We start from the raw sequence: 20,929 nt of genomic DNA, 5'->3' as shown, positions 1-20,929 counted from the left end.
ACTTTGGACCGCTAAACTCAGTGAAGCGCGCGACATAAAACAACTTTGTCCTCTAGTGTTTGGGCTGCAGGTTGTTATTAAAAGCGATCGCTGTTCAAGCGCACAGGTCACAAGTCTGACGTCTACGTTCGTGTCCTTGACCACGGAGCATCGGTGTCACTCACTGTCCGTCAGGCTCGTGTTGTGTCTCGCATACACTCCGGCAATCCCGCGGCGAGCATCGCCTACCTCCAGTTTTCCGTCTCATTGCATGCCCGCACACACAACACCAACACACACGCACACACGCGAGAAGGTCAAAGTAGGCGACCTGTTGCCCCTCTGCAAGCAAAATCTTGGCAATGCGATGGGTAGCGTTTCGCTCGACTGCAACAGAAGCCGCAGACAAACGCGAGCATCGGTCCTATTCTTTTACGTCTTGATATTACACCTCACGTCTGGACACACACGCGCACCCACACGCGTCTGCTCAGTCATTCATATCACCGTCTGGCTGTAACTGCATAACCTGTAAAGACCTGCTCAATAATGCATGGTCAAAGTAGTCATGGCAGCCGAGTGGAAAACCTTACTGCGTGTGTGTGTGTGTGTGTTTGTGTGTCTTCTCTTAGTTCTTGTCAGAACTTGGGCATTTCATGTATTATCATTACTTTAATGATGAGTAGATATGTAACAATATTGTTCATATACTGTAATATTCAGTAAGTAGACTTTAAACTCTTATGACAATAAAAGAAAATACTGAACTGTCTCTCAAAAAGGAAATTTCACTTGAACAGTTATTTAGTTAGCTTTTGATTCTTGCATGGGTGTCAAATTCATTTTTGTCGCGGGCAACATTGGTGTTCCGGTTTCTCTCAGAGTTGCCATTATGACTGTGAAACCATATAAATGTTTAAGCAGCCCATCATATCATGACATAAAACAACAAATTGATGTATAAATAGTTTTGAAATCAGAAGTCTAGGATAATAGTTTGATCAACTATTGCTCAAGTTACTGTAAAAATGGGTTTGGTTACAAAAAATGCTCACAATATCGATCCATTGATCAATTTTCTGAACCGCTTATAAAATCTCAAATTCATTATTCATTATATATGACAATTAGAAATGCAATATGCAGCTTTTAGCAAGAATTATGGAAGTTGAAGTTGCTTTCACAGACCATAATCAATGATGTAGTGGGCCACATTTGGCCCCCGGGCCTTGAATTTGATACCAGCTAGAGTTGTAAGCTGCCTTCCCAACAAAGGGAAACGTCAACTAAATGACAATCGAGAACAAAAAGGAAAAATGGTGCCACAAATTAATAATAACGTGTACAAATGAAAGCCTTGAGTAAGGCCCCAGCCATAAAAATAAATAAATAAATAACATTTAAGGTGATACATTATTTTAATTAAGTATCAATATATAGTTAATTAAACAGCCCCGGCCACTTTTACAATAAAAACGTTCAATATTCTAATGTCCCGAGATAAAAAAGTGTCACTTGAACACCACGCGCAGTTTACCGCTCTTCGCTACTGACTCGCTGACAGCCGTACAGATGCGTGCGTTCAAACGACACTCTAAACGTTAACGAAACGTTAAACCGCACCGAAGAAGGACAAAATAGCCTAGGAGAGGAGCTCCATCGTTTAATCATACGTGACTAGTATGGTGGGAAATGTCAGCTGGTGATTAGCGGAGTTTTAAAGCGCTTCTCGTCTTCTGGTCAACCAGGAAGAAACTCGCAGCAAACTTCCTGAACCTTTGCGGATGTGCGTCACCCTCCACAAAAGCGAGCATGTCGTCGCTACTTCTCCGCGGGTTATCGTCGTCGCTTCCCGGTTCACAGGGGACCCGGCGGGTGCTGGCGGCCGTAGCCGGCTTCGGCTGCGCTCGGGGCGACAAGCTACAGCACACGGAGGCCGGAAGTGGCGCCCCGCAGGTGGAACTCAACCGACTGCCCGGGAAGGACGAAGGTCGGACGAACACAAGTCTCCGATTGCCACGCTGAAAATTCATGCGAATCATAACAAATGGAACGTATTTTAATAATAATGGCTCTAAGAGTTGCAATTTGATAGGATGCTTTGTAAAACCTTATGAAAGGACTCGTGTAGTCCAGCATTTAGTTGGAGACTTGTCATTGAAGACTTAGTACAACTGTGCAAATTTTACCTCTATCAAGTCACCAACTGCTCAGAAATGCTGCTGCCTGAGTACTTACCTTGGAGACGTGAAAAGATTCTTAATCCTTTGTTGAGTAATAACTTCACGAATAGGTGTTCAACTAAATCAACACATTGTTCACCTAAAAAAAAGTCTGCCAAAATGATAAACATTAAACAGTAAAACAGTGTGGATTTATTGGGAGAGTCATTATTATGTTGGCCGGTGTATTATATTGCGTGTTATCCACAGGAGTGATGCTTACACGGACAACAGCTTTTTGAACCATTTGCAGACAAACAATGTGTGGATTTAGTGGGAAACTTCATGTTAACAACTATTGGCTCTCTCACATTTGCAGCATGCAGTAAGTTAACAATTAATCATTGACTCAAGTTATTCTACACTGAAGATCTGTACTAGAATAATTCCAATTTCATGGTGCTTAGTAATTGTACTAAAATGCATTGATTTTTTTTTTTTTCAGGTATCACAGAGGTGCTCATGTGCAGACAAAGTGCCCGGAATGCTTTGGGCCATGTTTTTGTGTCACAGGTACGCATGCACTCGCACTTGCATACGCATGACAACTTGAGTAAAGTATTTGTGTAAGCAGATGAGGGAGCTGGTGTCCATGGTGTCCAGTGACTCGACAGTGCGCGTGCTTGTCTTCAGGAGTTTAGTTCCTGGTGTTTTCTGTGCAGGTGAGCACTGGATAGGGAAGCTCAAATGAGTCAAAATTACTTTCTTTAAAAAAAAATGGTTTGACTTAAAAATGTTTGGTTTAAATTTTAAATTGTTTGACTTTTGACATTATTGGTTTAAAATTCAAATTGCATCACTGTTAAAGGGGAAGTCAACCCCCAAATTTTCTTTACAATAATGTGTTGTATGCACCCCCACTAGTCTAAATTAGGGGGTGACACAGCATTGGATTTTCACTCCTGTCCCATCCCACTCCCACAGAAATGTTTGTCGTTTTTGTTGGTCCTTTGCAGGCGCAGACCTAAAAGAAAGGGCTTTAATGAACAACCGGGAGTCTGATTTGTTTGTTCACGGCCTGCGATCCCTCATGGCTCAGATCGGTAAGAGAAATGTTAAGCTTTTCCATTTTGAATGTTAAAAACCTGACTTAGCTTCTTTTATGTTCAGCCTTGTTGCCGATGCCAACCATAGCAGCCATCGACGGTGTGGCTGTGGGAGGTGGACTGGAGCTAGCCTTGGCCTGTGATCTCCGCACTGCTGGTGATTGACATTTTTAGGGCTCGAGGGATTTTGCTTCGATGAGGCCAGATTTAAAAAAATTAATGAATAAAAAAGAGAGAGAAAGAAATTGTTTGACCGTTTAAGGGATATTTTTCCCAAATATATGGGATGTGAAGTTTAATTTGCTGCACTTTTTAGCTCGAATTTTGAAGGACATTTTCATTACAAATTTGGACTTTTGGGGTGTATTTTTCCAGAAAAATGTGATTCACATTTGAATTCAAAATGTTTGTTTGAAGTTGAAATTGTTTGACTTTGAAGAATATTTTTTCCAGGAGAGGTTGATTTGATATTTTAAATGTTTGACCTTTGACTTTTTTGCTGGACTTTTTAAAAATTTCATTTGACATCTAAAATGACTTTTGATGCATATTTTTCTCTGGAAACTTTGGTTTAAAATTTAAATTCTTGGACTTTTGAACCATATTCTTTAAGAACATTTTGATTTGAAATTCAAATGTTCTGACTTTTGAAAATGTAGGTTTGTATTGTTTGAGTTTTGACACACATTTCTGCAAAACATTTTCACTCAAACTTCTAATTGTTTAACTTTAAAGCAATTTTTTTCCCCCAAAAAGGTTTGGTTCAGAATTCAAATTGAATGACTTTTGAGGCATATTCTTAAAGAATGTTGGTGTAAAATTCAAATTGCTTGACATTTGAGGCAAACTACAAATGGCCTTTTATAAATGATATTTATAAATGGCCATTTGAAAATCCAGAATGTTACAAGTCCTTAATTTCTTTTATCAGCACTTTTCAGAAAACACGTATTAGGCGTGAACGGTTGTCTGTCTCCGTATGTCAGTCCTGTCATTTGCAGGTGACCAGTCCAGCAGAATTCAAATTATTCACACGTACAGCAGAGTGCTGCTTAGACCGTAATGACGATCATCATCTAGACCTTCACTTGTCCTCTTGTGCTTTTTCTTAGCGTGTTCTGCACAGATGGGCCTGATTGAGACGACGCGGGGGCTGCTCCCAGGGGCCGGTAAAACGTCACGCTCTGAAATCTTTACCAGGGGCAAAGAAAGCCTTGACTTTGAAATTTTTTTTTTTTTTTTTGTGGCACAGGGGGCAGCCAGCGGCTGCCTCGCACTGTGGGAATGGCTCTGGCAAAGGAGCTCATCTTCACAGGTGGTATATGAACCCACAAAAAGTCAAAATCTGCAATGTAGAGCAGAATAGTTGTGAACAATAATCTAATTGCGATTTATACTCTAACCTACCCCCCCTCCCCGACAGGGAGGCGCGTGGAGGGTCAGGCGGCCGCCGAGATGGGCCTGGTGAACAGAGCAGTGCAGCAGGACCAGACAGGACAGGCGGCGTACGCGGAAGCGCTTCGCCTGGCCAGAGAGATCCTGCCCCAGGTCTGCCTCCACCTTGTCTTCTTCAGACCATTAAATCCTCCTTCAATTTACCCTTTTCGTCTCCTCCTCATGTCTTTCTCTGCGGGCTTCTGTCGTTCCGTATTTCTTCTACTCCAGCTCAGATGCCCGCAGTTGGCAAGGCCACAGCGGCAGTGGAGTGGAGAAATGGGCCAACCATAGCGCACACGTATTTGTACTACAATATGCTGTACTGTGAAGCAAGTTAATATATTTAGAAAATACAAATATCAGAATAAATTGTTTTTCTCAATTCAACTACAGGGTATCCTCCACTATCCAAGAGCTAGAGACCTTTCCCTGCCACAAATAAATACTAATTTGACTTATCAAACTGTCCTCCAGGCTCCCATCGCTGTGCGGATGGCCAAAGAGGCGATGAACAGAGGCATGGAGGTACCCAAGTTGTTTTAGTGTTGTTGACATTTTACACCAATTTGATGCCGTGACTGACATTTGACTCAACTAGGTTGACATCACCTCAGCGATGGCCATAGAGAGGATGTGCTACGCTCAGGTAAACGGCGACTCCACTCGTGTCCAGCTCTTGTTGGCTCTCGTTAGCTTCCACGGGTGTACCTAATAAAGATGGCGGGTGTGTCGACCATTTCAGGTCATCCCGACGCGGGACAGGCGGGAGGGAATGGCGGCCTTCATAGAGAAGAGACCTCCGCGATACATTGGCGAATAAGCAGTTTTTATTTTTGGGAATGAATCACTTTATTTTTTTTCCCCCTCTGCGCTAATAACACTAACTCATACATGAATCAGTCAAAAATAGTCACGTATGAAACGAGTCGGCGAAATAAAACTGTGTAAATGTATGTTTTTTATTTCCTAATTAGAAATCATGACCAATAGCATCAAAGTGGATACTTGTGCCCCCTTTTTTTATTAGAATGACTCAAAACATCAGGAACAAAATAATCAATAGTATGCAATAAAATAAATGTAACGCGATGTTTAACAAGCTAATACTGTTTCTCCTTTCAAGCATATTTAGATTTCCTTTACCGCTTTGAAGCTAACAAACATGCTCACTCATGGTATATATCTTACAGGGATAAAATGTTACGAGAAAAAAAGTCATAAAAATTGACACATTTGTGGCTATGCGAATAAAATTGCAATCCAGGAATAAAGTTGCAATGTTGCGAGAATGAGGTTGTAAACTTAAGGGAGAATAAAATCATAACATTACGAGAATACATTTTAAGTCACAAGTATAGTCGTAACGTTTCAGAATGTCATTATGTAGCAAGAAAAAAATCTTAAAGTTACAAGAATAAAGTTGTGCAGTGGCAAGAATAAAGTAGAAACGAGTTTTAAGACTAATGTCAAAATATGAGAAAAAAATAGTTGAGTTACGCGAATAAGTAGTACAAGAATAAAATTGGTACGTGACTACAATTTACCGTACCGGAAATAAAGTTGTAAAGACTGAAGACTTCCTTCTAATTTTAGACTGCATTTCCAGTAAAATAACCTATTATTTTTGTAGTATTTTCAAGTCACGAGAATAAGCGGAAAACTTAATTAGGTTTTGAGAGAAAACGTACAAAAAAATGAAGAGAATCCAGCAGTTATGAGAATGAAGACTTAATACGTTGAGGAAAAAAAGTCTCGAGTTATAAAAATTCAGTTTCTTTCGTTTAAATGACAACTTTATCCCGAGATTACATTTCATTGGTGACTATTTTTCTCGTAATATTACAAATTATTCTCTATAGTATTTGTACTTTACACTCTAATCAAAGCATACCACCACATTTACGCTTGCATCACTCCATCATTCTGTGTAGCTTAGAATACATTTTTTGACCTCCGTTTCATATTCTTTGTGTAGTCATTTTACAGCACTTAAAATTGCGGCATGCTCCAGCTCATCAAACAAGAACAAAATCTCATCGACGTTGAAGCGTACTTGTACATTCGTATGTAATATAAATAAGGTTTGTGTGCAAACAACTGCGTATTCTCTGTCCATTCATTGTTTTCATGAGACTCACTCTGGTTTCACAGGGCCTGGGTACCTGAAAGAGAACAAGAATTAGATACTGTTGGAGGCCCTTTTAAAGAAAAAAAAAAAAAATGTTTCTACGGTACATAAAAAGTTTGAAGGGTGTCATTTATTCTATTTAAGGGTGCCTGTATCTTTTTGTATTTTAGTATGATTACAGAAAAAGAAAAAAATAGAATGGTGCCACTTCTACCTCGATTTGAGTCAAGACCCCCGCCCCCCCTTTTTTTTTTTTTTACCCTTGTGTAGTTTAATCATGTGGTGGCAGGCGGATGGCGGTGGGGTGGCCCGTGCGTGCTCGGTGGCGTTCAAGGCTTTCCAATATGCTCTCTGTAAGATGCCCAACGTCCGGGTGTGTTTGCGGGTTGGCATGCACCCGCTCCAGCTGCTGCAGGCCGCCTTCCTCCAGCAGCATACTGCAGTAGCGCCCAGCTGCGCACACAAACACCAGGACAAACACACTAAATTGTCACAAATATTCAAAATACTGTAAATCCCGCCTATTTGCGAAATCACTTACTTGCATTTTTTTTTTTGGAAGGAACCTAACAAACTATTAGCGGAAAAACACCCCTATTTTCTTTTCAAAATCAATCTATGAGCCATTTATATTTTTAAGGGTAGTGTAAAACAAATTAAGAGCGTCATCTATTTAACTTTTGAGTTTTTGCAATTTGTATGGGGGCCTGGTTCCTAAATCCAGCGAATAGCGAGGCTTCATTGTCAGCGTATTAAATTTGACAAAAAGCTGACCTACATTTTGATGCCTTTAATACTGTTTTAAACAACAATAAAAATAAAAAAAAAATCATAGGTTCCTACTGCGTTGTTACCCTTTTTTTGTAAATACAGTGGAACCTCAACAAACTAATGAAGTTATAATTAACCGTAATTTCCAGAGTATAAGAATCATCCTTAAAAACCTTTATTTTCCCCCTATGTACTTGTGTATAATACGGTCCCCAGTGATTGTACAAGGTGTGTCTCACCGTTCTTGCTGCAGACATGTTGCATGGCCCACGCAGCCCACAGCTGGACTCCTGGCGTGTGGAAGCACTCCAGCAGGGGAAAGAAGGGATTAAACGACCTACAGGGCAACATATGTGTACATCAGGAATTTTTCATGCAGTGTGATATCTTTGGACATCTTAAACCTGTGTCCCACTGAGCGGGGAAGGTAATAAATGTTGCTTTTTCGTCAGGAATCATTCAAGGTTGCAAAGATGTTTGTAAAAAGTTCTTCTTGTTGCCAATAATTTTTTAAATTTTAAAAACTTTTTTTTTTTTTAAACAATTTTAGTGATGTTATTTTTCATTATTTATAATTACCTTGGTGAGAAGAAAGAGCATGCTAGTACACAGATCTTAAGATGAATGTCAAGGATATCAAATAAATGCTCAAACAGCTTCCCATCATTTCTTACCTGTAGGCCACCATCTCGCAGTCAGGCGCAGGCCACTTCATGATGACGTCATGCTAGCAGAAGAGAAATGCGTCAGGTCACTTTATTTTTTTTTGTTGGGGGGGGGGGGGAAATCACATTTTCCCAATCGTTATTCTCACCAACTGCTCCAGCAGGGAGGATCTGAGTTCAGGGCTGAGCGTCCAAGCGTCCTTTCCCCGTGACGTCAGGTGCGCAAGGATGCCGGCAGCGAAGTAGCTCACCTCCACCTCGGGGCTGTGCAGCAGAGTCCTGATGTGGTCCAGGAAGGTGTGTACCATCAATTCGCAATGCAGCTCGCCCACCTCCGCTATGTTGTTCTAGCACAGGGCAAGAGTAACACAGTGAACCTGCGCTATCCTCCGTTATTTGCTGTAAGATTCGCCTATTAACTCTTTGTTCTCAGTCCAATGCAATAATATGTGTTACTTTGGCGCCATCTGTTGGAATATCCTTATATAGCATTTATTTCATTGTGTTTTTTGGCTGCATTTGTCAAGTCCAGTTTTGTTGATGGTCCTTCCTTCAGTCAAAAGTGAAAGTAGGTGTCAGCTTCTAATATTAGCCCGTGTAGTCTACTTTGCTATTACAATTTTCCAAAGTTTATTGTAGTGTGCAAATGCTAAAAGGTAATTTTATAATTTGAAATACCACTTGTGTAAAATGCAAGTGAGCATATTTGTTTGCCCATGTGTGATAATATATCAGTTTGTGCTTATGTGTTATTCAGGCTGGTATGCTAGCTAATACTATTGATGATCTTCACGCGAAGGTGGATTGTTTGGGTTGAATAATTTGAATTACTGACTATTTTAACTACTACCTGATGCCAATTACGTGCAGATTTTCGCTATTTGCAGTAGGGCTCAGTTCCTATACACCAGCACTGTACTATAATCTCCAACATGGATAGTCATCTCTCTTACAGAGCTGAGAGATTTGCCTTTTTTGTATGCCCTGTTTGTACGTGTTGCTGCTCTGTGTGCATTAAAGTGGCAGTTCTTTGAAGGTTTCGAATTACACTTAACATTTATGCTAATTTCCATTATCCTGTCTGTTTTATCCATTTCGCATTTTATGTGAGCATTAGGCTAGCGGACATTCGATTGGATAAAATGACATTATTTGGTTGAACCTTTTGATGTTTAAAGATACAATGTTAGAATTTTTGCAACTTTTCATGATGCTTAATTTTTCAATGCTCTCCAATAATAGAAGTTGCTCACCAGCAGGCCCAGAACCTTCTGCTGAATAGACGACTCGTTAGGGAAGGACTGTGGAGAAAGGGCAAAACAAGTGCGTCATTCTTCCCACACAGGCATACATTAAGAGGAGATCATGTGGCATGGCTGACATGACGGTGTGCATGATTAATAGCTCTCGAGCACATCTGCTACACACAATTTTAGAGACTTTGATACAGTTCCAGGGTAACCATAACTTAAAAAGGATTTTAACTGAAAATATTATTTTAAGGGCACATTGTGGGGGAAAAAAAAAGTAGTAGTATTCGCAAATTTGCAGTGTCATAGAAATAGCCGAAAACTTTACAAGAATATACACTACTCACAAAATATTGAATGGGCGTTTGGGTAAGATTTCAGGATAAACCTACAATGCACGATAACTTTTATAGGGGAACTTAATTGTTGAAACTTCTGAATGCATGTACACCTGTTCATGGGTTTCATTTACAAGTTCAGGGGTCAAATTAAATTCCCCTGTAAAGTATAATGCATTTTCGGTTCACCCTGAAATTTTACCCGAAAACCTTTAGTGAGTTGTGTAGTTGCAATTACACGAGAGTAAAGTTACAATTAAGTTTACTGTTGCTTGACTAAAGTTATACTGTGACCAAACTCATGTTACAAAATGGCTGTAATGTTTCAAAAATATTGTTGTAATTATATGAGAAGTCACAAGAACAAAGCCGTAGAATATTATAATTTAGTCTTTGTATATAATTATAATATGAGGAAAATGGTCATAACGTTGCTAGAATGAAGCCGAAAAGATGTGAGAATTAAGTTGTAATTTTACGAAAATAGTTGCAACATATTTAATAATACGTCTTATTTATGTATAGCTAAAAACTGCAGTTTTGTTGACAATGGCCTTTGTCTGCATCTACCTCTAGAACTTTGATGAACAGGTCCAGTCCTTGGTTCTCAATAAAATGGCGGCAAGTTGTCGGCGACTCGTCGGTGAGGTTCCAGAGGGCGCTCAGAGTAAATTTGAGGGTGGCGTCTACCATGCCCTGAGTGGCCTTCTGACGCACAATGTGGAGCAGTTGCTGCAGGGGACCAGACGGCGCAGAGTATTTCAACGATGAAAGGTGACCACTCTGATGAACAAAAATTTGGATCGCTACCTTGACTATGAACAACTCTGCTCCCAGCTGAGCCGTTTGCTCTGTGGACAACTGGGGGAAGACATTCAGAGGCAGAGAGAGGAATGAATGAATGAATAAATGAATAAATAAATTAAAATACAAGCATACCTTCGCAGCCAGTATGGAAATGATAGCCACAGCCATCCTCTGCATATTCTGGTCCTCGTGATTGCAGAGCCACTGCATTACCAGTTTCGCAGCCTCAAACCTTGAAAATGTGCACCAAAAATGTGTTTCTGAAGGCTGCGTTTTTTTGGTAGACGTGTGTACCTAATGTTTTGGCCGGTTGAGCGTTCGCTCCCTACCTGTTAAACGGCACTTCTTGTAAAATGCGGTCGCTGCAGAGAGACAGCAGGCAGTTCTTTTGCAACTGGAAACCAGGGAGGAACATCATGCATGTGGCTGTTGTTGTATGGAGTGCACGCACGCATACTATTGAGCCATCGAGTCTAGCAACAAATTGGATGGTGAGTCATGTTGCTGTTTTTGGTGCGAGTTAACATGCAATCCACATCTGTCTGTTGTTGCACTCCTGATGTTGTAAGGAAGGCATGCAGACGAGTGAAGGCCGTAAACACCCCCCAAACCAGGTTCATTTTTCTGTCCTTGTAGGGAGTGCATACACACTATTGAGCAATCAAGCCTAGCCCCATATTTGATTGAGTCTCATGAGACATGTCAATATCACATTTAATGCATGTGGTTCAGACGTCCATTGGTGCACTCCGGTGTCATGGGGAGCGCATACAGGCAAGTGGAGGCCATTCAAACTCCTGAGCCACTAGCCCCCAAATGGATGGTTTGAGTCTTGCACTATTGCTCTTTTTTTTATATGGTTCATCTGTCTGCCATTGTTGGGGAGTGCATACAGATGACTTGAGGCAACACACGCTCAATTCGTAGGCTCGAATGTTCACATACTGAAAGTGCTTAACTGTTGAGCCCATTCGACCTGTGTTGGTAACCAAAACAGCAACACCAAGTGAAACATGTCTCTACCTGTTGGTGGTTGGGGAACGTCCTCATGGCCTCCAGCAGGAGCTGAGTGACGGTACTGAGCAGGCGGACCGGCATCCCGGCCGCCAGGTCCTGCTTGGTCATGTTGAAGACGCAGGCGCTGGCGGCCAGCTGGACGTTGAGCGTGGCCTGGTGGTTCTTCATGCCGAGGACCACCAGCTGCAAAGACGTTTTTCAGTCCAATGCGGAACCGCGGGCGACTCGGCCGCGTGCGTCCGCACCTTTAAAATGTCGGGACGAGGCTTCTCCATGACGTGCGTGAGGCTGAAGAGGTGAAAGAGCGCCTCTCTCACAAAGCCCTCGCGCTCACTGTAGCGCCGCAGTGCTTCGCAGATCTGCGTTTCGTTGGCTTCCCCGGTCACCTGGTCAAACACACACAAATCTTCCTAGTTAGGCTATCCAAGGGTGGGTGCACTTTTGTGCTCAACATTTGAGGTAAAAGAAACCAAAAAAAAAAAACTGTTATTTAATAATTAAATTATAACTTTGTTTGTGTTTTATTTGGTCATTTATCCTACTTTCAGGTTTCCGTCTCCAGAGAGGAATTCGGAAAACCCGGCATCCGTGGCCAGAAGTCCAACAAATGTCATTTGCGGTCTCTCATCCACAAACGCCTTCACGGCCGCGTCGGTCACCTGTAAGAATACACCCGACTGTCAGCAATGTTCAAATGTTTTTTTTTTTTAAATGTGGCATATGGAAAATTTACTTTTTAATGGCTTGTATGTACTGAGTGAGCCTTAGCCTAACAAAGATTTGGAAACACTGGAAAACAAATGGATGAATTTGTAATTACATAATTTTCACTAGGCATTGTTTTTTAAAATTTTTTTTATGAATGATATACTTTTGGATTACCTGTTTCCTCCCTGACACATCCAGAGAAACAAGAGCGGGAAGTATACCGCGTTGCCCAAGCAGCTGACGAGCGACATCGGAGGTGAACTGTTTGTCATCGCTGATGTCCAGGTGCTGAACACAAAGACGCATACAACCCCAAAAATGAAATTGTCGGACCGTCTGCGTTGGAGCTCCCTGTCCGCTCACCTGCAACACGTCCATCTGGCCGATGACTGCCAGCAACTGCGCACTGCTCATCTCCAGCCTCTTCAGCTGGTGCAGTGTGAGAGAGCGCAGCCTCTCCTTCAGGCCCAGCAGCGGGTTCAGGTTGGTGACCGACGTGTTGGACAGATCCAGGCTCTCCAGCCGCGGCAGGGAGCACACGTCGGCCAGACCTGAGTCGTAGAAGTCCACGTTGGCCAGGGAGAGCGAACGCAGGCCCTGCAGGGCGCTGAAGCCGTGGCGGCTCGGCTCCTCCAGGGAGGACATGGTGAGGCCCGTCAGCACCAGGCGCTGGAGGGACTCCTGCACAGGGTTTATCGGTTAGTAGTAGGGCTGGGCCATCTGGCAAAATATCGCTTTTAAAAAAATAAAATCACAATCGTTTTTTTAAGACTCATTTGCACATTTCTGACCATTTTCCTCATGTTAGACATATAAAACATATTTAAAATGAGTATAAAACTCAAAGAAAAAAAATGACATTTTTGTAAACAACTGGTTTGCGCTTTCTCCTCTGAGGAAAAGTCAAACCAAATCGACACTGTGCATGTGGAGTTTTTTTTCGGGACCAACTCTGCTTCGTGGTGACTTTCCGCTATAGCTCCCCGCTATACAAACAAACAGGGAGGCGGGGAGTGTCACGTACGGTGCACTGTGCGTGCTGTGATTGGTTGGTCGGGTATACGCGTCAGCGGCTTTGCGCCGCCATAGAGCTAAACTGTTTAGAATGTGCCATGTAGACGATCAAACGATCTTTCGAATTTATGAGATCGCGAACACGGTAAACCGCTTAACGATTTAATATGTCATATCGCCCACCCCTAGTTAGTAGTAGTTACATATCTCTAATTACACAAATACACATACATTGTTAAAAAGGGTTATAGGGAGTACATATATGCTCGAGTACTGTCCTTTTCAAGACTTCAATAGAAAAGACAATGTCACATACAAGTCAGTGAGAGGTTTGATTTAATAGCGTTTTTTTTACAACCCCACACTTTTCCTTACCTGACAATATTTATTGCTGGCCAGCCCGTGCAGAATGTCGGGGATGGTGAGGTCGGCGTTGACCCGGGCGGCGTCCAGCTCTGACAGCCTGTGAGGACAGAGGGCTCTCTGGAAGGCCTCGGCAGATATGCGCGCAGTGCGGACGAACGCCCGCCTCAGCCGTAGGTACTCGCAGCTCCGAAACACACCCACTGTGCTGTCATTCAGCAGACCTGTCATGGACATGACAAATTAGCTATCTCTATATATTAGGACTGTCACTGACTAATCTTGTATCCATCACCCTATCGATTGTCCTATCGATTACTTAGGTAATTCCCAATTCTCTAATATTACCCTCGGTTGCCATTTTGGCCAGCAGCTGGTCCGCCAGCTCCTGGGGGAAGAGTACGGCCTCTCGGAAGCACAAAGACCCGTCGGCGCGTTTCACGCACAAGCACTCCAGGTTCTGGCTCACGAAGGTGAGGCACAGGTCCGTCAGGCTCGCCGGGGACGCCTCATCCTGCAGACCACCAGATAACAGGTCAGAGTTTAGAAGGGTTACAAATGGGGTACCGCAATTGTGGGACATATGATTGTAACTGTTATGTTGTGTATTTATTATGGGTTGTAATTATGACAGAATGAACAATCTACAAATCTACCACATAGCAGCACCTCGTCGAGCACAGAAAGCAGTCGAACGTGAAGCCCAAACAGAGAGGAAGCGAAACCTACCGCATTGAGAAAGCTGGAGGTCATTGTAGTGGAACTATTCTATTTTATGCGACAGGGGGAAGTTTAATCCTCACAGGCTGTATGTAGTGTGGCTCCAGCTTGACCAAGCCTCCGAACGCCGGGCCAACTGTTGAGGGGACGGCCGATGAAGCTAACTAGCTAGCTCACTTGTTGTCGCCTCCGTTCTCTCTCCGAACCACAGTGCCCTCCACTGTCCACTTTGTTGCAAATCATGTTTGAGGATTGTTTAGTTTTAATTTGATGTCGATAGAATCGTCGTAAGCGTGTATTTATGAGTTGGAGCGAAAAAGTAGTCAGGTCTATTTTTGCCGTGACAGACCATAAACAAAAGGTCACAACTCCGGAAGTAGATTAGAAGCTAGGAGGCGGGTCTACGGAAACTGGTTAGGGCCTGTCATTTTTTCGGGGTGTTTGTTAATTACTAAATGGCTGGAATGTGTCACAAAATTCACTATTTGGTAGTATATGACGTTATTTTTCTTTTTCATGAAGTAAAAAATAAAAGCCTGCGCGCCAAAGAGGTGCTGGCACTAAACCAGCAGCAACCGAGGAGGCGAGTCTTTTTGCGATTGCATCCATTGTTACCTGCGCTAAATATAATTTACAGACTAATGGGAAATATTACATAAATAACACGTTGATTTGCCCTTAAGGAATAAACTATGTGTCTACGGAAGGCTAAGATGGTATGAGGCAAGAAAAAAAACTAGAAAAAAACTAGGCAAGCAAGGAGGTGGACAAGGCTTCTTTTTGTATGCAACTGTGTCGTTTTTACAAAAGAGTTTTTTTTATATATCGTACAGGATGTTTGGAGTGCGTCTGAGTCCATCCAGTAATGTGTTCATTAATGACGGAAATTTTTTTCCCAGAAAAGCAATCAACCAACAACATCAAACTAATAAGGTTAGCGGAAGATCTACGGAAACCGACGAGGAATTGTTTCAAACACAGGAAGTATTAAGTGGGGAGGTGCGTCTACGGTAGTCTGCAAGGGATTGACTAGAAAGCACATGCTAAGCGGTACGTTTCTTTTCGTCGTACCTTTGTCTTCCCATGAAGTTAATTTATTGTCGTAGTTATACTGTATTGTAGTTAATTTATCTTAAAATATTTTTTTTCCTGGTGCGGAGTTAGCCTAAACGTGGCACCGTTGAATAGTCAGGCCATGTATAACACAGCAAGGTCATAACGAGCTAGTGTACGAGTAGCGTGAACTTCATTACATCACTCGACATCAAAAGTACATATTGGACATCAAATGGCGGGGCTCATTAATTTTGAAGATGAGAAAGAAGTGGAGCAGTTTCTGGATAATTTGGGTATAGAGTACAGCTACCAGTGCCACAAGGAGGGCGACCCTGAAGGTAAAAAAATAAGAGAGAGAGATCATTGCATTATTGATTTGTACAGTATATGTGATTTTCACCCAAAGTTTTTGTCAGGATGCCAGAGGTTAGCAGATTACTTGGAAGGTGTGAAGCGAAACTACGAGGCTACTGCACAGGTGCTCAAACACAACTGTGACAAACATACCCATGCAGAAAGCTGCTACAAGCTGGGAGCTTACCATGTCACGGGCAAAGGTACAAATGATCTATCTGTCGATCTCTCGATCTATGGAAATGCGTAGCTCATGAGCCAAAGTATAATTTTTTGGTACAAAAGTATATTAGGGACATTCAAAACATAATATTTGAATGAAAAGTTTGTATTCTCGGAAAATATTTTTTTAAAAAAGGCTAAAATATTACAAGAACGTAGTAATATTACAGCGAAGAACCACAATGTTAATGAGGATTAAGTGTAATATGCAGTATATTAACTATACAATACTGGTACTTATATGGCTTTTAGTATGAATATGCATTATTTTATTGCATTTTTTCATTCTCATAATTTTTCTAAAACCAAAACTCTTCCTGCATTGTGATTTTTCTCAATATAGTCGCATAATGTCTAAAAAGGCAGTAAATTCTAGTAAATTGTGAAATTTTCTCATGCTTTTACAACTTACAAAAAAAATCAATTTTTGTGTATTGGTACTTTTTTCCTCAATTTGGTATTCTTCTAGTTAAAGTAAATATTATGTGGATAGTCTCGTTATATCTAAATGTCTAAAATAAAAAATGTCCTTATTTATGTAAATTGTGAACTTTTGCCTTTGTACGGTACTTATAAAATATCTTTTTAATTATAACTAGCGATTATATTTTAAAAATGTTCTTGTAAATTTTTTTATTACATTTTTATAATCACTTGTAAGATTTTTTCTTGTAATATTTCCACTTTTTCAAAAAAACTTGTTCTCATAAATTGATCTATTTTTGTATATTTCAATCTTAATTTTATTATTTTAATCTTAATTGTCTTTTTGTTTTAATTGTGGAATTTTACATGTACATTTACAACTTTAGAAATGTTCTTCTCATTATCATTTATCTTAAAAAAAAAAGTTAATTCTCATATAGCAGATTTTTTCCCCAATATTACTACTTTCCCCCCAAAATATATAATAAAAAAAATATATTCTCGTGATAGCTAAATAATGTCTAAAATATTATGTTTAATATCTACATTTAAAAAATTTTTACAACTTTTATTTTTCCCAAATAATGTTTGGGTTTTTTTTCTCCTTGAATGATGTTGGCGATAAAATGGGAAAAAAAAATGTCCCCACATTATTAAGCACGGCAAATGTTCCCACCAGGTGGCGTGAGCAAGTGCCTGAAAAGCGCCTACTCGTGCTTCATGCGAGCGTGTGACGCTGGCGGGAAGAAGTCCACTGACGCCTGCCACAATGTGGGTCTGCTGGCCCACGACGGGCGGGCTATGGAGGGTGGCACCCCCGAGCTGGACGTCGCCCGCCGTTACTACGAGAGGGCATGCGTGGGCGGCTTCGCCCCATCCTGCTTCAATCTCAGCGCCTTGTACATCGAGGGTAATGCTCAAGGGGTCAAGCCGGACATGGCGACGGCGCTCAAGTACGCCACGCGGGCCTGCGAGCTGGGACACGTTTGGGGCTGCGCCAACGCCAGCCGCATGTACAAGATGGGCGACGGCACCGAGAAGGACGACAAGAAGGCGGAGGAGCTAAAGAATCGGGCTAGGGAATTGCACGGTTTGCAAAAGGAGAAGCAGCTCAAATTTGGGGAGTGACAGCAAGAGACTTGTGTATGTGTGTGCGTGTGTGTGTGTGTGTGTGTGTGTGAGTGTTTCCATCATAAACTGAAAGTGTCAAAAAAATACATGTGGTGAATTTCTCATGGACTCAAGGGTGTTGTGAAAGGCGTTGTAAGAATTTAATTTCAATACTGATGTCGAATTATTATGATAAAGAGAAAGTAAAAGTTTGAAAAATAAAAGAAAATCAAAGTATTGTTTTGGAAGAAGTTATAGGAAACAGCCATGCAGAAGCTGCTATCGACCCAGCTCATACACAGACACACATGCAGACTCGTCAGCGTCACCCCGCCCCACCAGACTCCTAATCGACTGTTCTCATGAAATCACTTGAACAAAAAGTTGGAATATTATACAAGGAAATGTTGAAAATTTAAGAAGGTGGCAATATGAAGGGGGAAAATAGCTCTATTGCCATAAAAAGGTTCTATTACAGTTTATATCACATGAAAAAGTTGCTAATATTACGTGGAAAAAAATCTATATTGTGGGGAAAAAGTTGCATGATTGTGTAAAAAAATGCCGCAGTGTAAGAAGTCACAATAGTATGAGAAAGAAAATAGTACAATTACATAAAAATGTTCAATATGAGCGAAACGTTGCATGATAAACGCTGCAATATGACGAGAAAAGTGTTAATGGTAGATTTTTTTTATATTACATGCAAAGGTAGAAATAGCTTGAGGAAGAAAGTTTTTAAGTACATCTATAGTCTTTTTTCAACACTTCCATACCAATGAAGGATTGTAGGTGACTGCAGTGTTGCATTTTGACCACCAGGTGGAGTCAGACTAAAAGGCAGGATTTGTAATCATGTTAGGCGACCTGATTGACCGTGAAAAAAGTCACATAACCATTTGTACGTGTTCCCTGAAATTAGTCTGCCGAAAACAACATCGGTTTTGGCCATGCGAGAGATTTGATCATTTTGTGTTGTTTTTTGTTTCTTTCACATTTTAATCATTTCATGCTACATTCTCTTTTTTTATTATTACATTTTAACCATTTCATGCTACATTCTCGGCCTAGTCAGGACGTCGCAAGTGACGTCACGTCCGAAGAAGAAGAAGCCACCTCCACAGATACAGAAGAAGAAGAAAAGGAACAAGCGCAAGCACCGCCCCCGCCGCTGCTCATCCTCTTGGTCCTCATTCAAAACAGAACACAGCTGTTGAGGGAGCACCGCCCGCCCGCCCGCTCCCCTCTTGTCTATCCTCGGCCACTGCCTACTACCAACCCCCCAAAACTGTCTCATGAACCCGCTGGAATATCACACGCAGAGAATAACAACGTCCTTTGGTTGTCCGGTGAGTGTTATTTTGTTATTCTTCTGCCATTTCACTTCCCAACCGTCGAGTTGACTTCTCCACGCTAGCGCAGCCCAATGTTATGTGCTGCTATTATTTTTTGGGGGAGTATGTTTGTTTTGATGTGCGGCAGCGTCCTCCATCAAAGCGGTCAGCGTGCCTGAAGCGTGTTTCTGACGTTGATTTATAAATAAGTGATGTGTTTTTTTATTTTCTTGTTAGTAAAGTGTGCTTTGATATCTGCGTGGAGCTCAGCAGCTATTTTTATTGTCAGCCCACGTGAAGAGAGTACACGGAGGCCAGTGGCCACACACGCACACGCACGCAATGAAGTACCACCGCGGAAGTGTGCTTGCGATATCGCGTACAATATATCGCGCGCTCCCCTCTCGCCCAGCTAGCCACATGCTAATGTAGGTTAAAAAGAGCTTGATTGCTCTTCTTATGGCGCCACTTTAGTCGCATTATTGTTGACTGCTTTTGTTTCATTGGTGGACTTTCAAGGCGACCACTTGATGTCGTTAGCCCAGCGGCGACAGCAGTTTGTTCCGGCTGTGGGTTGTTGGGCGGGTGGAGGTGGAAGCCCCCCTTTCACGATTAACCCCCCGGGGGAGTGCTTTGGGTGTGGCGGAGGTTCTCCCACTAACAATGCTGCGTGTGCACCCAGCCATCCTCATGTCTTCAGCGTTTCTTTATCCGCAATCTAGACACGAAAAGGTAAAGGTGTTTAAAAAAAGAGGTAGCATGAATAAAAGAGGGCATTTGAAGCACATTTTGTGTGTCCCAAACAGAGGAAGACAGAATTAAATATTATGGATGGCAGTGTTTCCCCAACATTTATTGAGCCAGAGCACATCTTTCGCACACCGCCAAACAAAAATGTGACAAAAAGTGAATATACAGGTAAATGATGTACCTTCTGACATCTACTGGAAAAACCTTTAATTGTCCTCCCTGTCAATTTATGTTGCTGGCATAGATAGAGGTATATGTGATTTCTAAATTGGTAATCATTTTTGACCGAGTGAATCCCTGACACTGGCCTAATGTCAATACAGTAGGCTGCATTACAGTGAACCCTCACTAAAACGCAGGTTAGTCACCAAGACCCACAGCTAATAGTAAATGCTCCCCTAGAAAATGTTTAGAATTGTCTATATTCAAAGTTTGAACCCTAAATATACCCCCAAACTATGATCCCCAAACATTTTAAGTCATCTTACTGCATTAACGTTAAAAGTAAACCATTTACAGATGATTAATTTTTGAAAAATATATTTTGGTAGTGCAAGGACGCTGGGCTGTATTTTTCTGCTTCGAAACCTGTGAAAGTAACAATTACTACTTACCTATTAGCCATTTTATTACGGCTTGTAAAGAGGTCGAAAAATACAGAAAAAAATCTCAAGTAGGTGAGTTCGCAAATTGGCGAGGGTTCACACTAGTCGTAAGATTGTCTTGAATGAAGCGTCCGTACTTGACTTGCACCGTTTTGAGTGTGTGAGTGCTTTATAAGTCTCAACACACATTCATGTAATGCATATTGTTGTCAATCAATAATGGAAGCCCGGATAGTTATTGTCTTTTAATGGCGTATTCATTTGCTGCCAGACAACGTGCATGTTTGAATAATGTGATATGCAAACCGCCTGCTGTCGTATATGTAATGCGAGGCTGATTTTATACGTGCTAGATGTGTTTTCCCTAAACTGCTCAAGATTCCAGAGAGCTGGACACTCTGCCACACTTAACATATGACACAGTGGTCAAGAGTTCAGACTCGTGACCAGAATGCTTGTTGCCGCTGCGTGTCGCAGTAACGCTGAAAGGGCAAAATCAATCTTGTTTGGCTTTAGCCACCCCGCTCCTCTTCTTCCTTCACCTTCTCCCGCACACAGGAATAGTGTATTTATTCGTGGCACAATGCTCCGTAACGGCAGCTTTCAA

The 20,929-nt window shown here is 41.7% G+C and overlaps 4 protein-coding genes across 8 annotated transcripts in view; 3 read left to right on the top strand and 1 right to left on the bottom strand.

Moving 5' to 3' along the window:
• Positions 1-1,519: 1,519 nt before the first annotated feature.
• echdc2 (enoyl CoA hydratase domain containing 2) lies at positions 1,520-7,022 on the top strand. Its single transcript, XM_086046367.1, has 11 exons — positions 1,520-1,969; positions 2,647-2,714; positions 2,776-2,863; positions 3,158-3,244; positions 3,312-3,404; positions 4,360-4,416; positions 4,500-4,562; positions 4,671-4,795; positions 5,159-5,209; positions 5,283-5,330; positions 5,427-7,022. Exons 1-11 carry the CDS (start codon positions 1,792-1,794, stop codon positions 5,502-5,504), a joined length of 936 nt encoding a protein of 311 aa, XP_085902493.1. The 5' UTR covers positions 1,520-1,791; the 3' UTR covers positions 5,505-7,022.
• zyg11 (zyg-11 family member, cell cycle regulator) lies at positions 5,687-14,859 on the bottom strand. Of its 2 annotated transcripts, XM_086046360.1 has the most exons (18): positions 14,475-14,858; positions 14,094-14,259; positions 13,758-13,969; positions 12,732-13,049; positions 12,543-12,656; positions 12,203-12,319; positions 11,906-12,046; positions 11,667-11,843; positions 10,973-11,037; positions 10,776-10,875; positions 10,647-10,697; positions 10,407-10,568; positions 9,502-9,549; positions 8,398-8,595; positions 8,258-8,310; positions 7,823-7,920; positions 7,073-7,265; positions 5,687-6,846 (listed from the first exon to the last, which is right to left on the bottom strand). In XM_086046360.1, exons 1-17 carry the CDS (start codon positions 14,496-14,498, stop codon positions 7,084-7,086), a joined length of 2,226 nt encoding a protein of 741 aa, XP_085902486.1. In that variant the 5' UTR covers positions 14,499-14,858; the 3' UTR covers positions 5,687-6,846; positions 7,073-7,083. The 2 variants fall into 2 exon arrangements, with proteins under 2 accessions (XP_085902486.1, XP_085902485.1); XM_086046359.1 differs by having other exon boundaries at positions 12,543-13,049; positions 14,475-14,859.
• coa7 (cytochrome c oxidase assembly factor 7) lies at positions 8,247-17,870 on the top strand. Of its 3 annotated transcripts, XM_086046371.1 has the most exons (11): positions 8,247-8,333; positions 8,413-8,545; positions 9,491-9,571; positions 10,413-10,610; positions 12,209-12,321; positions 12,567-13,066; positions 13,782-13,922; positions 14,119-14,280; positions 14,380-15,859; positions 15,938-16,078; positions 17,203-17,870. In XM_086046371.1, the coding sequence occupies exons 9-11, from the start codon at positions 15,754-15,756 to the stop codon at positions 17,649-17,651; spliced, it is 696 nt and encodes a 231-aa protein (XP_085902497.1). In that variant the 5' UTR covers positions 8,247-8,333; positions 8,413-8,545; positions 9,491-9,571; positions 10,413-10,610; positions 12,209-12,321; positions 12,567-13,066; positions 13,782-13,922; positions 14,119-14,280; positions 14,380-15,753; the 3' UTR covers positions 17,652-17,870. The 3 variants fall into 3 exon arrangements, with proteins under 3 accessions (XP_085902497.1, XP_085902495.1, XP_085902496.1); XM_086046369.1 differs by lacking the exons at positions 8,247-8,333; positions 8,413-8,545; positions 9,491-9,571; ... (1 more) ...; positions 12,209-12,321; positions 12,567-13,066 and having other exon boundaries at positions 13,766-13,922; positions 14,380-16,078; XM_086046370.1 differs by lacking the exons at positions 8,247-8,333; positions 8,413-8,545; positions 9,491-9,571; ... (2 more) ...; positions 12,567-13,066; positions 13,782-13,922 and having other exon boundaries at positions 14,098-14,280; positions 14,380-16,078.
• Positions 17,871-18,436: 566 nt separating this feature from the next.
• ralgps2 (Ral GEF with PH domain and SH3 binding motif 2) overlaps positions 18,437-20,929 on the top strand; it is a 68,201-nt gene continuing 65,708 nt past the window's right edge. The window contains exon 1 of one of the 2 annotated variants that reach the window (XM_086047878.1): positions 18,437-18,982. The gene's annotated coding sequence lies outside the window, so the exon portion shown is untranslated. The remainder of the gene's footprint in view (positions 18,983-20,929) is intronic. The other variant, XM_086047877.1, reaches the window with a different exon arrangement.

This window comes from Filicampus tigris, chromosome 12, assembly GCF_054856515.1.
Source record: "Filicampus tigris isolate MCC_2025a chromosome 12, RoL_Ftig_1.0, whole genome shotgun sequence".
Taxonomy (NCBI): domain Eukaryota; kingdom Metazoa; phylum Chordata; class Actinopteri; order Syngnathiformes; family Syngnathidae; genus Filicampus; species Filicampus tigris.
The sequence above is the reverse complement of the archived record's forward strand: the minus strand, read 5'-3'. Positions and strand labels throughout refer to the sequence as shown.